General features: G+C 35.1%; 1 protein-coding gene across 5 annotated transcripts in view; it reads left to right on the top strand.

Annotated features, from left to right (window-relative positions):
* OXR1 (oxidation resistance 1) overlaps window positions 1-8,771 on the top strand; it is a 265,270-nt gene extending 256,499 nt beyond the window's left edge. For all 5 annotated transcript variants that reach the window (XM_023757782.1, XM_023757781.1, XM_023757780.1 and 2 more), the window contains 3 exons: window positions 1,999-2,094; window positions 4,516-4,589; window positions 6,895-8,771. In XM_023757782.1, the coding sequence (XP_023613550.1) occupies window positions 1,999-2,094; window positions 4,516-4,589; window positions 6,895-7,030 (306 nt within the window). In that variant the 3' untranslated portion in view covers window positions 7,031-8,771. The remainder of the gene's footprint in view (window positions 1-1,998; window positions 2,095-4,515; window positions 4,590-6,894) is intronic.
* The last annotated feature ends 7,890 nt before the right edge of the window (window positions 8,772-16,661 follow it).

The following is a 16,661-nucleotide window of genomic DNA, read 5'->3' as shown; positions in this document are numbered from 1 at the left end:
AAAGCCTAAGTGACCATTCGACCTGTAGCTATGACGTGCACTGACCACCAGGGGCAGATGCTCTGACTGGTAGGCTACCTTGCTACTGAGGTCCAGCTGATCGGGACTGGGCAAGACAGGCCGGATACTCCCTGGAGCCTTCCCGCGGTCCCTTCCCGGCCCCAATCGTGCACTGGTGGGGTCCCTCAGTTTGGCCTGTGCCCTCTTGCAATTCGGGATCCCTGGGGGGATGTCAGAGAGCCGCAGGCCGAGGGACCCCACAGGTGTATGAATCTGTGCACCGGACCCATAGTTTAACTATATTAGTGTCTCTAATGCCAAGCAGTAAATATAATTACTTAAGGAAAACAAAAGAGGTACTTAGAGAGAGGGTTGTTTATATCTATTTGGGAAAGATAAGAATGAGGTTCACAAAGAGGGTGGAAACTGACAGTCTTGAAGCATGGGTTAAGTTTTTAAAATTAAAAAGATAATTGTGTGAAGATGATACCAAGAGCAAAACAACAGATAAGCAAGGGAAACATTCACGTGTTCCTAAAACAGCAAGTCCAATTACCAGCATTAAAGAGTAATAAGGGGGTGAAATAGCGATACTGATTTTTTTTTAAAAAAACTAGGGTTACTTCTGATACCTTTAGTGTGCTTATTGTGCACACTTGTCTGATCATTTTCTATGCATTACCTTAATTAATCATCAAAGCCCTATGAGATTGATATTTTTTCATTCCTGTTTTAAAGATGAGTTGATTATGACTTATGAGATGTATCAACTTTCTCAGGGTTATACACCCAGTAAAAGCAAGAATGAAAATGAACTACTATTAATGCCTAGCATAGATAAGTGTCACAAACATAATATGAGTTAAAAATCAGACACTGAGGAGTAACTTTCCATTTATAGAAAGTTCATAAATGGGCAAAACAAATCTACGTTATTGTTGGGCTAGTGGCTTCTTTTGGAGAGGGTGAGAGTGCAGAGGAGGTACAAGGAAAGCTTCTGGAGTACTGGTAATCTGTTTCTTGTCTGAATGAAGGTTAAATGGGACTTTGCTTTGTGATCATTCAAAATTACATATATATATTATATATGTATTATATATACCTTTCAATAAGAAAGTCTATTTTAAAAATGAAAATATAAAGTCAAAACAGTGAATATAGAGATAATTTGTCAAGCTCTCTACATTCCATTTATGATGTAGAAACTTAGACCGAGAACATTGAAATGACTTGTGTAAGTCTTTTTATACATTTATTCTTTTTTTTAAATATATTTTTATTGATTTTTTTACAGAGAGGAAGGGAGAGGGATAGAGAGTTAGAAACATCGATGAGAGAGAAACATCGATCAGCTGCCTCCTGCACACCCCCCACCGGGGATGTGCCCGCAACCAAGGTACATGCCCTTGACCAGAATCAAACCCGGGACCCTTCAGTCCGCAGGCCGACGCTCTATCCACTGAGCCAAACTGGTGAGGGCCATTTATTCTTTTTTTAGGGCATCTGCTGTGTGTCTTGTTCTATGTAAGACAATGGCCTTTACGGGCCAAACACTTCAGATCCAAGGGCTGCCCTCATGGAGTTTACTGTCTGTTGAAGAGAAAGATAGTATACTTTTAGTACTAGAGTGTTTACCTGTCCTAAAGGGCTTTTTCTCCCTGGGTGCTCCACCCGCAGCAGCATGCTATCCTTACTGTACACACATTGTGCATGTAAGTCATCCTGAAATGTGGGAGCCACTTTTTAAGATTATCTGTTTAATTGTTGTAATAAGCATCTTTTTAGATTTTAAAACTTGGAAAAATGGAGAAACTGATATGATTTGTACTTGGCATTAATGTGAATTATATAGCCACTGATCATGTTTCCCTTTGTTAGTGCAAATACATAAAACTATACTGGATTTCTTTTATTTATTTATTTATTTTTTGCATTTTACTTAAACATATATAATAGGATAATGCTTAATAAAACAATATGTTTTCTTTTTATCCTTAGGTTTTCGGTGCATTAGCAAGTGAGCCATTTAAAGTGAGTGATGGCTTCTATGGTACTGGAGAGACCTTTGTTTTTACCTTCCGTCCAGAGTTTGAGGTAAGGATGGTTATTCCAACATTCCATTTGTAAATAGATGCCATAATGAAAGGAACATGCACTTTGGAGTCTTGTGTACTTGCGCTTGTCTCTCATCTCAGCCTTTTACTCACTGAAAATATCACTTTTTTATAATTTTGAGCTTCATTTTTTCTGTGGATAGAATGGGGACCATAAAGTGCATCAGAGTTGTTTAAAAATTAGATGAGAATCTGATATGTACAATACTTGGCCTGGTGCCAGACACACATTATTGCTATTCTGTGTATGAACTGCCATTGTGAGATTCCTAGAAACTTTTAATGACTAAATAAGCATAATGATGTACATCTTGAAAACCTAAAAAATAAATTATTTTTGTTTTATTCAAAAGTGATTACCCTTTTTTTTTTATAGTGGCTTGACTAACTTAAATTGAAAACATTCTAATGCCAATCAGACCTAAAATGTAAAGTCATACATGAATTTTAGTGAATGTGTGATTCTGTTTAAAACATTGAGTACAACCCTAGCATCTCAGGTACATTAAGGCTCAGCATGTCAAACCTTTCCTAAGAGATGAAATTATGATCTTGAAAAAAGGAATCAACAGATTTGTTTTAAAAAAATGAGTGGTCTCTATGAACAGTTTCTGTAATGAACAAAATAGGAAGGATTTGATAATACAATAGAAACTTCCTTAACAGACTTGCACTTAACTGGCTCATCAGATTAGCCAGTGTTTTCCATTCCCTTCACAAAACATATCAACTGATGCCTACACCTCACTGGAATCTATAGTTGTTACAGAAATTTTAAGATTCTGTGGAGCTTATTCTCAAAACTTGTAATGCTATTTCTACATGATAATTGTTATAATGTAATTAAATGTTATATAATTGAAAAAGTGAGTGCTAAGGTTTATCTTATTTAAACTATAATGAATTCTTTGGAAAATTTGGTAAGAGTAAGGTGCTAGAAACTGCTATTGTATTAAGTTTAGGTAAAACTCCCATGAAAGATTAGAAAAAAATATTTAGGGATATTAACATCTAGAAGTTTTACCCTTGGATGTCTCAAATATTTTTTATTTTCTCTCTGCTCTTTAAAGAAATTGAAATGGGAAATTATAAACGTGTCACGGGCTTATATAAGAACTAGAGGCCTGGTGCACAAATTTGTGCACCAGTGGGGTCCCTCAGCCTGGCCTGCAGGATCGGGCTAAAACTGGCTCTCCAACATCCCCAGAGGGGTCCTGGATTGCGAAAGGGCGCAGGCCCAGCCGAGGGACCCCACCGGTGCGCAATTGGGTCCAGGGAGGGATGCGGGAGGTTGGCCAGCCAGGAAGGGACTGTGGGAGGGCTCCAGGACGTATCCAGCCCGTTTTGCTCAGTCCCGATTGGCCAGACCCCAGCAGCAAGCTAACCTACTGGTTGGAACGTCTGCCCCCTGATGGTCAATGCATGTCATAGCAACCAGTCGACTGTCTGCCCCCTGGTGGTCAGTGCATGTCATAGTGAGCAGTTGAGTGGCCCTAGCATATCATTAGCATATTATGCTTTGATTGGTTGAATGGAGGACTAGACAGCATATTAGGCTTTTATTATATAGGATGATGAAAGTAAAATACATATCAAAGAAATTACCTTGGCCCTATATCAAAATCCTATATAATAAAAGGCTAATATGCAAATCAACCGAACAGCAGAACAACCGGTCGCTATGACGCGCACTGACCACCTGGGGGCAGATGCTCAACGCAGGAGCTGCCCCCTGGTGGTTAGTGCACTCCCACAGGGGGAGCGCCACTCAGCCAGAAGCCCTGAGCTGGGCTCATGGCTGGCAATCACAGTGGCAGTAGCGGGAGCCTCTCCTGCCTCTGCGGCAGCACTGAGGATGTCCAACTGCTGGCTTAAGCCATCAGTCGGACATCCCCTGAGGGCTCCCAGACTGCGAGAGGGCGCAGGCTAGGCCAAGGGACCCTCTCCCCCACCCCCCCACCCCCCTCCACCACCACCAGTGCACGAATTTTATGCACTGGGCTTCTAGTATTACAATATTATCAAATTAATGCATTTTTATGTTTAACGTTAAAAGTTAATGACATCCACATCAGTGTTTTAAATTGATTTTCAATTGTGTTCAACTATTTTCATTAACCATTTAATTCTTAATACCTATATAGTCAGAAAAGAGAAGTATGTGTCAAGAGGTAAGGAATTGGAATTGAAGATTACGTTACGTTAGAACATGTGCTTTTAAATTTAGTCATACAGACAGTGAAACCCAAAGCACCACAACTTCTGCCCAAACGCTTTGTTCTTGTTCTAGTTTCTCTTACTATCCATCTAGACTTTGTTAACTGTTTGGAGTTTAGGAGAATTAACTGTTTAGTGACCATTTCATCTACATATTTAAAGCTTTTTTTTTTCATTTATGTAGGTCTTTAAGTGGACAGGTGATAATATGTTTTTTATCAAAGGAGACATGGATTCCCTAGCTTTTGGTGGTGGAGGGTAAGTCTCCTGAACATTTTGCCATGAGATTTTTAAGAAATTTTATTTATATTACTTTTATTTGTGTTATTTATAAAATAAGTTATCATTGGAAAGTTTGACATTAGAATCCGAATTTGTACATAATGTAAAAAAGTGTAATTTATTTGCAAGAAGGTGATTAAGTGTAGTATTTGAAACCATTGGTAGAATATTTGTTTATTCATTTTAAAATGCTGTTTAGTTCATTTCCTTTTTATTAAAACCCATCTGTTATTAGAGTACAATGACTCCTTAGTATTTGAAAAAGAAATATACTAATACTTTAGAACTTACCCAATTTTTAAATACCGTAGTGGTTTGTTACTTCTCCCAATGTACAAAAAGATGGTCCAGTTGTTTTCATGTTGTTCTACCCTGGGGACTATTTGGACTGATATTTTAGGCAATAATAAAAAATGTTTTTGCAAAAAAATTTTAGTTATCCTTCCCACCCCAAGTTTTCAGGGTTTTTTTTTTTTTCTTATTTGTTTTGTTTTTAACAGTATGAGTCAATAAGTAATTTGATTTTTTTTTTAACTGTTGAAAGTATTACATATGTTCCCTTTTTTCCCCCATTGAACTCTTCTAGCCTGCCTCCTTCCCCTGCCCCAGGCCTTCACCACCCTATTATCTGTGTCCATGGGTTATGCATATATGCATACAAGGTCTTTAATTGATCTCTTCCTACACACCCCACCTCCCCTCTGAGGGGAAGGTCTGTCTGTTCGTGCTTCTATATCTCTGGATCTATTTTGCTTATCAGTAGTTTCTGCCAGAACTTGATTTTAATTAATTATACAACATGATTCCAGCAAACTAAACTAACCTTTGGCTAATTTAATAACAAATTAAGACAAGTTTACTGTCTTTGAAAAAGGAGAGTACAGGCTCAGAAAATGGGAGCTACAGGGATTTGATATTCCAGAATTCCAGACAGGAGCCCCAAAGAACTCAAAATCATGATGGTGATAGACTGACTGTCGGCTTTGGAGTCAGATAGACCCAGTTTAGATTCCAGCTTCAGCATACATTACAGGTGGTACCTTGAGCACCTCAAGTCTAACATTTCCTGGCAGTGAATTAGAGATTGAACCCTTCATTTTAACCCCACATTTTATTTTAGATAATGTGGAACTTTATGCCTCTGAGCAACTCATGTTAAATACAAGGTGAGCAAAAATAGGTTTACAATTGTTCATATGGTAATAATACAATAATAATAAATAATAACACAAGAATAAACTGTGTTTGGTCTACTCACAACTGTAAACCTCCTTTTGCCCACCCTGTATTTCTCAGGAATTTCTCGCTGTTAAGCCAGAGGAGTCAGTAGTTTCACTTTATATGGTCTTCTGGTCTGGGCTGCAGAGGCCCAAATTTTTAAAGCTGTTCTTTGTACTGTGAAGATTTAGTTTAGTTGAGTTGTTGTTTTTCTTAACAATAGGTCATGTTGCAAACTGCCTAACCAGGTCAGGCATTGTGGTTTTGCTTTTTTTTTTTTTTTAGCATTATCCAAATTATACATTACTGAAAAATATTTTTCATCACTCATTTTTGGTTGACCTTGTTATGAAATAATTGACAGGAAAGATTATAAATATACCATTTGGAAAAGTAGGTTTACAGTCGTGAGTACACGAAACAGTTTATTCTGTTTTTTTTTTTAATTTTTAAAATATTTTTATTGATTTCAGAAAGAGGAAGAGAGAGGGAGAGATAGAAACATTGATGAGAGAGAAGCATCAGTTGGCTGCCTCCTGCACAACCCCCTACTGGAGATTAAGCCCTCAACCCAGGCATGTGCTCTAAGAATCGAACCAGTGACCTCCTGGTGCATGGGTCCATCTCAACCACTGAGCCACACCGACCGGGCCAGAGTTTATTCTTATATGATTATCTATTAAGTATTGTATTACCTTAAATACAAACAGCTGTAAACCTATTTTTGCCCCAGCTTGTGTATTAAAACCGTAGAGCTAAAGAGAAACCCACAATATCAGGCAAAGAATAACAGAGCCATACTTGTCTCAAAAGTTAATTACATATGAAGTTAATTTTAGAGCTTCATTTTATTTCTTGATCTCTATAGTAATAGGATTGTATAATTGGATATGAACTAGAGTTGTTGGATATTGAAATGTCTCATTTAAATTATTTTACAAGCTCTGCAATTATCATTTTACAACTCAAGGCATACATTTCCTGTTCAAAAGGGGAAAAAAAACTTGATTTTTTTTTTTTCAGTTATAAGAGATTATTGTTAAAACTATTTTATGTATTGCAGGGGAGAATTTGCCCTTTGGCTTGATGGAGATCTCTACCATGGAAGAAGCCATTCTTGTAAAACGTTTGGGAATAATACACTTTCTAAGAAGGAAGATTTCTTTATCCAAGACATTGAAATCTGGGCTTTTGAATAAATATAATGCTCTCTGTCTTAGCAGGATAATGGCCCAAACCTGACATGGATAAGCATTATTTGGAAAGTTCAAGAAGCAATACAATGTAACATATTATTCGTGCTTTAAAATTAGTCCATATCACCATTTATTACAGTTATAATTTTGGAATTTATTTTTAAAATCATGTTTTCTGTCCCAGAGTTCTTTAGGTTTAGACCATGGTATAGGTCCATGTAGTATAAAAGCTTGGGTTTTTGTCAGAATTATGGCAGCATTTTGATCATAGTGATGACCTTACCTACAATCCATGTTATCTCAGTCTCCTAAAAGGATGGTGCTCTTTTGTTGAACCTGTTTTGGTTTATTATTTTTAAAACTATATTGTTTAACTAGATCAGTCTAATTGGGGCATTGAGGGAATGAAGACTAGATACTGTTATATCTATAAGGTTGGCACAGATGAATTTTGAACATGCTAAACTTAGTCATTCTTAAGAAGGAAAAAACACATGCCAAAATAATGCATACTTTATGGACCACTGAGTTCTAGTTCACACTACAACATTCTCTTCATTAATTTTGCAAATACTCTCAATTTCATTTTAATAAAAATGAATTTGAGGAGCATTCTGGTTGAAATAGACTGCAGTGTGCATGATCTGCAGGTTTGGGCATATGCTTTCATCATTGAATTAACTGATAAAGAATTATAAAATGACAAAGGAGAATGAGAACTTGATGATTCTACTGGATTTAATATATCAAGCAAGAAAATAGTCTACTTACATATTTATAGCTTAGCAGAGTATTATACATATAAAACTACAAAACAACTGCGTATTTCTTCAACATTTGTGTCAGGTATACTGTTTTATAGTTATGTTGTTTTAGCCTTATTGCACACCAACTCCCAAAATATAGGTTCCTGTTCAAAAGGAAAAAAAAAACAACTTGATTTTTTTTTAGTTATTAGTTACCATTAGCATTTGCTGTTATAAAAGGGCAATGATAATAGTAGACAATTGTAACTCAGTAGACTTGTTGAATATGCAAACTTACTGTCAAGTGACCTCAAAAAAAAAAGATAGAATATACTAGTAGTTCTTATCCTCTTTTGTAGGAAACCAATAATACGCCATTATGGCAATAATTCATCAGTTAATTTCAAAGCTTCATGTTATGCAAACAAAATCCTGCTGTTATATATGTGACAGTGACTTTGTGCTGAAATTTCAGCTATTCCAGATAAACAGTGTATATTATCTTGTAAATTAATGTTTAAAGGTAGTTTTGTTCTTATAGAAAGTATGGATTGCCAGGTTGCTTATAGCACTTTAAATTATTCTAAAAATGAAATTATAAGCCAAATATGTTGGCTTAGTAGTTTTAGTTGTATAGCACTTAAATATATTTAGATCTTTTGAAAATTTAGATAATTATCTTAAAAAAGCATAATGCTAATGGAAAAGAAAATTTGATGTTCTATTTAATATGCTGTTGCTGAATATGAATAGAAATGCAGGGCATCATTTTCTTGTCTATGTAAAGCTCTCTCATTATAACTTAATAGTATATAGATTAAGTGTTTACAGATAGGGAATTGTAAATAAATATATTGGGTTTCCCCCCATTTGGTCTTCCACAGCAGTATTATTGTCTTTGTGGAGTTGACTAATCCTAAAAAAAATCCTGATTGGATTTCAATTACAATAAGGTCATAGTGGTGTATACCAAATAAAATTAAATATATAAATATAAATTTGAGTTTGGATTTATTGAAAAGCAATTTACTTTCATATTAAGAAATCTTTGATTAATCATATACCTATCTTTTAGATATAAAAATGTTTCTAATGATGGAGGTGATGGTGGTGGTGATGATTATAGTGGTGGTGATGACTTGTGATGGTGGTGGTGCTGGTGGTGCTGGTGGTGCTGGTAGTAGTGATAGAAGGATGCGTTCAAGTAAAGGGAGCAACAGTTTTAAAAATGGCAAAGTAAGGACACTTGGCATGTGGAGAAGTGCAAATCATTTAATATTTTTAAATTATGTTGTTTACTTTTATGAAGGGAAGTGCATAGCAAGGTATGACTAATGTCATAAAGAGGTTTGTTGTGTGCAGTGCCAAGAAATTAATTTTTTTAATCTTGTATGAGTAATTAAAAAATTTGAGTGGAGGAATCACATGATCAAATTTCCACTTCATGAAGATCTTTGAAAAACAGATTTGTAAAGAGAAAAACTGGAGACAAGTCCCATTGTAAAGACTAGAGGGGAAATATTGAAGCCTGAAGAAGACTAGTAACAATGGTAATTAAAGAAGGAGGCATGGATTAGAAAGATTTAGGATTAGAATAAACAGGATTTGGTTATTGGATGTCAGAAGAGTTAAGGAAAGCTGTCTGGTTTTTACTTAGAAACTGGGTATATTATTTGTCAAGTTGGGTGATATACAGAAAGGAAAAAAAAGCAGGTGGGTTACTATGGACCTTGTGTTAGTATGATGTGAGAAATTGAATAGATTTTGGAGGGGGGATTTAATATTCTGTTCTGATGAAAAAAATTTTAAAGCAACAACATACAGGTAGATGTTGAAACCATATCCTATGTATGCTATACCTTTGAAGATTATAGACTGAATGAAAAGAGAGAAATCTTCAAATAGATTTTTGGGGTATAGAAACATTAAATGATAGAAGAAAAGGCTCTCTGCTTACAGCACAGGAAGCTAGAAGAACAACAAATTAAACCTAATGAAAATAGAAGGTAAGACAAAATAAAGGTATGAGCAGAAATCAATAAAATTTAAAACAAATACATGAAACAAATCTGAGAATAATAAAAGTGTAAATCTAGCCCTAACTGGTTTGGCTCAGTGGATAGAGCGTCGGCCTGCAGACTGAAGGGTCCCAGGTTTGATTCTGGTCAAGGGCATGTACCTTGGTTGCAGGCACATCCCTAGTGGGGAGCATGCAGGAGGCAGCTGATCGATGTTTCTCTCTCATCTATGTTTCTAACTCTCTATCCCTCTCCCCTCCTCTGTAAAAAATCAGTAAAATATATATATATTTTTAAAGTGTAAATCTAATAAGATAAAGAAAAAGATTACCATTATTAAGAATTTAAAAGGAAACATCACTGTAGAGCAGCAGTTCTCAACCTGTGGGTCGCGACCCCTTTGGCGGTCAAACGACCCTTTCACAGGGGTTGCCTAAGACCATCCTGCATATCAGATATTTACATTGCGATTCATAACAGCAACATTACAGTTACGAAGAGCAACGAAAATAATTTTATGGTTGGGTCACAGCATGAGGAACTGTATTTAAAGGGCCAGAAGGTTGAGAACCACTGCATAGGGCCTGTAGACATTAAAGAGATAGAGTATTGTAAATAATTTTGCATCAATAAACTTGACATTATAGATGAAGTGGAAAAATGTTTTAGAAAACAACTTATTAAACCTGACCCAATATAAATTATAATTTTTACATTATAGAAATTGAGTCTGTTAAAGAAAAAGCCTTCCCACACACAAAAAAACAAAAAAACACACAAAAAACGACTCATGGTTCTACTGGGTAATTCTAAAACTATCAGTGTTAGATAAACTCTTTCAGGGCACTGAGAAAAGGGAGAACTTCTTATTGTTTTCAAGCTAGCATTACTTAATACCAAAACTTAAGTCTGTAAAAAAAAATTCCAGAACAGTTTTATACCTATCAATAATTAAATGTAAATAGGTCAAATGCTCCAATCAAAAGACATAGGGTGGTTGAATGGATAAGAAGACATACATATGGATAAGAAAACAAGACCTATATATATGTCTCCGTAGAGCTACCTCAGAATGAAAGATACAGGCTAAGAGTAAAGGGATGGAAAAAAAGATATTTTATGCAAGTAGAAAGGCAAAAAAAAGCTGGGGTAGCAATATTTATATCTGACAAAATGGACTTTAAAACAAAAGCTCTAGTAAGACAAAGAAGGATACTACATAATGTTTTCTGAATTTTTTAAAAGATGACACAATGGAGAAGATTTTTTTTTCAATAAATGGCACTGAATTAATTGGATGTCTGTGGAATAAAAAAGTTAACCTATCACACCACATACAAAAATTAATTACAACTTATATATCCTAATGTGAACGGTAAAACAACAATGCTATTTTATTTAAAATATAGAAGAATAGCTTCATAATCTTAGGATACACATATTTCTTAAATGGAACACAAAATAAAGGAGAAAGTGATATGCTACATTAACAATTTTAAGAGCTTTTTATCAAAAGATAAAAAGTTGAAAATCAACCAACAGAATGAAAGGTTTTTGTAATACACAGATCTAATGAAGGTCTCATACACAATGTATAAATGACTACAAAGAAGTTCAGAAGACTGGCAATTCCTAAGAATATTAAAATAGCCAATAAAAGCTATCATAAAAGGAAATGTGAAGTTAAAGTACTTTGGAATACTGTTTTGGAAGTATGTACTAAAGGTGAAGGTGAGCATTTGACCAGACCAGCAAATTTAATTTCTTGGTATGTACCTAACAGTAATGTATACATTTGTTTACCAAGAGATATGTACTAGAATGTTCATAGAACTATTTCCTTCCTTTTCTCCTTTCTCCAGAATCTCCCTTATTTCTCCACATACCCACTCACCTATTATTTTGCTGAGATTAATAACTCTCAAACCATATATATAAACATTTGCATGTATCTCCTAAAGACAAGGATATCCTTTTAGGTCCTTTATACAATTATCAAATTCGGGAAATTTAACATATCTTTGAATATATAGTTCATTTTTGAATTTCACCGATGGTTCTAATATCCTTTAAAGCGTTATTTTTTTTCTGATACATAATTCAATCCAGGATCCTTCGTTGCATTTAATTCTATCTTCTTTATTTTCAACCTGGAAGAGTTCAGTGTGGGTTTATCTGAATTTTTCCTATATTTAAATTTAAGTCACGCATTTTTGGCAGCAAAACCACAGAAGTGATGTTCTGTCCTCTGCATCATATTAGGATTTATGTTTATCCGCTTATTGGTGAAAGCTTCCATAAGTTGATGAAGAAAGTGGTGCACCATGTTTCTCCACTGCTATCATGTTTCCTTTTGTAATAAGGAATGTGCAGGGAGGTACTTTGATATCATAGATACTCTATTTTTCACAATGTTCTTGGTATCTATTGAGGATTCTTATCTGAATTACTAAAATGGTTGTAAAATCATTTTTCTTTTATTCCCAGCACATTTATTATTTGGCATTTACTGTAAGTAAGAGTTTTCCTTTTTCCATCATTTAAGAATATCTATCATTGCCTGGCCAGAGTGGATCATTGGTTGGTTGAGTGTCCTGTGTACCGAAAGGTTACTGGTGTGATTCCTGGTCAGGGTACATATCTGGGTTGCAAGTTTGATCCTCTGTTGGCGCATGAATGGAAGGCAACCAATAGGTGTTTCTTCCTCCCATCCTTCTTCCTTTTCTCCTTCCTCCCTCTCTCTAAGCATGTCCTTGGTTGAGGATTAAAAAAATAATAAAATAATGAGGTTAGTTTAAAAAAAAAAGTCCATTATTAGCATGACTAGTGGGCTCCTTTTCTTAATTCCAAGTCTTGAATAATCTATTTGTGCCCTAGAGTTAACCAATGGGAACCCCAATAGCTGGCTTCTGTGCATTTCTCCATGTCTTTGAACCTTGCTTGCTTCTGGTGCAACACAATGTTCCAAACTTAACTATACTTTCTATAACCCCATCCTAGAATTAGTCATTTCTCCAAGTAGACATGTTTTCTTTTAAGGAGGATGGCATTTTGAAATCTGGATGTTAATGTGTTGCTGCTGGGGCGGCATTGCTTCTAGGGCCTCTCGGGAAACAGGTAGGAAATAAATGCACACATCACAAATGCACACCGATACTTCTAACCAGTTTAGCATTACAGATTCTTCTTCGTCTTTCCTCTCCATGTTTGTGTCTCTTCTCCCACACCGAGGACATCAGTATGTTTACTCATTTTCTTCATCTAAGACATAGTTTCAGAATTGTACACCCATACCCTCACAAACAAAATTAGATTTTAGGATTTCTTTGCAGCTTTTTTGTCTCTAGATTGTATTCAAAAGTTATGTATATTTCTTTTTCCTTCCTGTGTGCTTATTTTAATCATTTGAAATAGAATTATGCTTATTATTTTTGTATTCAGTTTTTATTTTTCCTATTCATTTAATTTTACTTTTTGTATATGTAACATTTAAAAGGTTCCAAAATCCAAATTCTACAGAACTTTTTTCTGTCTCTTTCAACTTATTTCCACCCATCCCTGTTTTCAAAATGGAGGTTTTATATTCACTGAGTGGCCAGATTATTCTGACCACCCCATCAGTACTTCGTTGGGCCACCTTTTGCCTTCAATACTGTGGCAATTCTTCTTGGCATTGACTCCACGAGATATTGAAAGGTGATGCGAGGAATCTGACACCATGCCTGCTGAATAGCACTGTCCAGTTCTGTGAGATTTGATGGTTGTGGAACCAGCTGCCTGATGGCTCTTTTAACTTCGTCCCACAAATGCTCAATTGAATTGAGATCTGATGATTGTGGAGGCCACCTAAGCAAGGTAAAGCCTCCCTCATGTTCTTGAAACCACTCCTGCACAATACGAGCACCGTGGCATGGTGCATTTTCTTGTTGGAAGAAGCCATCTCCATTGGGATACGCCATCAACATGATAGGATGAACTTGATCAGCAACGATACTTAGGTATGTTGTGCTATTCAGACGTTTATAATGATCTGGCCCTCTAGCAACTTCAGTGCAAAATTATAGCTAATTTGCCTACAAACGTCAGGTGGTCATAATAATCTGGCCACTCAGTGTATATATATGACATGTTCACACATATAATCCAGGGTGTGTATATATGTGTGTACAAAATCTAGTGTGTATATATACACACATGCTCTCTAAAAATAACTATTTCAGTTCTTAAAGATCTTCCTTTTTTAGAGCTGCATACATTATATGGATGTACCATATTTTATTCTATCATTTTCCCATATGTATTAGGTTCTTTGCAGTGACTTGCAATTAAAAATAATGCATTACACGTATGTATTTTCATATTGTTTGAGTAGTATCTTCAGGGGAGTTTTAAAGAGTGAAATTTCTTGGTCAAAAAGTAAATGCTATGTAATCTTGTTAGATACTGACATGCCCTCAAAATCTGGGCATACATGTTATCAGCTAACCCTTGTTGGGATGATTGTCAACCACAGCATTCTGAAAACGTCTACAGTGGTTCTCAACCTTGGCTGCACATTAGAATCACCTGGGAATCTTTTTAAAATCCTGATTTCTGGGCCTCATCCTCTGGAATGTTATGGGGTGAGGCCACAACATTAGTAACAAAGAAACAGAATTTCTGGAGGATGGGGCCCAGAAATCAGGATTTTAAAAAGATTCCCAGGTGATTCTAATGTGCAGCCAAGGTTGAGAACCACTGCTCTAGACTAAGGTTAGGTCACATAGCACATTTATAAATTGTGTACTAAGAAATATCCTAGGTAATGGGAATGAAAATAAATATTCTAGGAATCCCACGGAATCATCTGCATTAAGAGGCCACTTTAGTATGGACCAGATGGTCTCTTCTTTTATAATCCCCCAACAGAGTGACTTAAGAGAGAAAGTACAGCAGTTGTTCCCTGAGTCCCTGAAACACAAAATTCTAGTTTACCCAGAATTATTCCTACAGCACCTGATAGGTACACCTGTTGGTAGTAGTAAAGAAGAAAACAACTTGAATTTGGGAAGGGAAAGGAAAAAGCAAAAAGGCAAACTAAGAATATAGATCCAGCCTCATTTTTCAACTGTGGGGAAAGGAAGAAAACCCAAGCACAGAACTTCTCTCCTGTTGGTGTAAGTGGCCAGGGTGAACCTGAGAAGGAAGGAGTCATAAAACTTCAAGTTGTAAACGTTGAAAGGCCATCAAACATTTGGAGGTCCAGACAGAAGTGGTAAAATATAGTACATGTCAACAACCCAGAAACTCTTTAAATATCTTATGGAAAGTTTGGTAAAGGAAAATCCTGAAGATTTGGAAACCAATTATATAGAACCCATTATTGGAAGTTTAGAACTACCAATAGTAAAATGCCATTGATAGTATATTTTATTATAATTCTCTCATATACTATTTTGGTGATTATGAAAATATGAGGACTTTCATTAGTTTGTTTGCCCTCTGAGTTCTACTTTTTTTTTTTTCTCTAAAAGCCCTAAATTTTCCACTGGGTTTTTCTACCATGGGATTTTTAAGATAAAAATCTGTCCCATAGCAGTCATTTTTCTCTAAGGAAGCTAGTGTTCTAAACACAAGGACAGGAAATACAAGAAAATGTCTTATTCTTGTACCATATCTTAGAATTTTGACATCGGTTCATGGTTATGATAGAAGTGTACATCCTACATGAAATCCTACTTAGGAATATTGGTCATTTGTTAAATTACAAATTATATTATTAAATTATATAAAAACAAATATACAAGCCCTCTTTAAGAAGTTATTGGAACTTTAATTTTAAAAGAATCACAAATGAAAATAACTAATTTCTATAGTAGTTTAATCCATATTTATAGTAAACCTAATACCTAACAAGTATGAATTTATTATTTTGAGGTATCATAATTTGACATTAATTTCTATATTTAACACCAAAGTGCTATATAATTTAGTAATTTTTATTGAATTCAGTAAGAATTACAATCACATTTTTTCAGTTTGTTTTTATAATTATATAAAGAACATTAAATCTGATTGAGAAAAAAATGACAAATAGCTGTTTAGTGTCAAATATTTCTTTGGCATCATATTAAACTAACTTTTTCACTGTGGCAGGTCTAATATTGCTGTTTTATAATTTTCAGGTATTTTATAAAGTTTGTTAGAGTACAAAGAAAAGGTACATAAACATTCTACTTTATTGTAGAATTTTCTGTACTACTACTTCATTATATGTTGACATAAATGTAAGCAGCATGACATTACAGTTTTGAGAAAAAATAAACTTCTCCAAGAAGTCCTCTGAGGGCAGTTAAATCTGATCTCTCATCTCTGTTTTACTTTTATAGCAAAAGTGAACATAACCGCCTTTCCTGTTGGTTGGTTCCAAGACCACCAGTGATGTCTGTTTTCATGTGATTTGCACAAATGACAAAGAGGCATGGCTAACTGTGGAAACCTATTAAATCATAAGAAGCCCACAGAGAAATTTGAACAATTTCATTACTTTATTTGAAATCTTAATTTTTTATTTGTGTGCCTATTTTGTAAGTGATACTATGATTAAAATAATAGTACAAAGTCAAGTTTCTTAGAAAAGTTTAAGATTTGTTTTGCCAAACTTAATGGAATTCTTTTTTTCCTGAAAAATGACATAATAATATGTACTGCTGATATGTACCTAAACTCAGCACTCTTCTTAGAGGTAGTAATTATTTCATTAAAGATCTATAATATCTGCAATGAATAGCCAAATATTATTGCCTAAAAGGATAAGTAGAATTTCAAAGGTTTGTGTGTGCTTTATCAAAAATCTTCAAACTTCCTCAGAAATAGAGTACCCAGAAGTCA

The sequence above is a fragment of the Myotis lucifugus genome, unplaced genomic scaffold, assembly GCF_000147115.1.
Source record: "Myotis lucifugus unplaced genomic scaffold, Myoluc2.0 scaffold_114, whole genome shotgun sequence".
In the NCBI taxonomy this organism is placed as follows: Eukaryota; Metazoa; Chordata; class Mammalia; order Chiroptera; family Vespertilionidae; genus Myotis; species Myotis lucifugus.
This window is presented reverse-complemented; position numbering and strand designations above follow the sequence as displayed.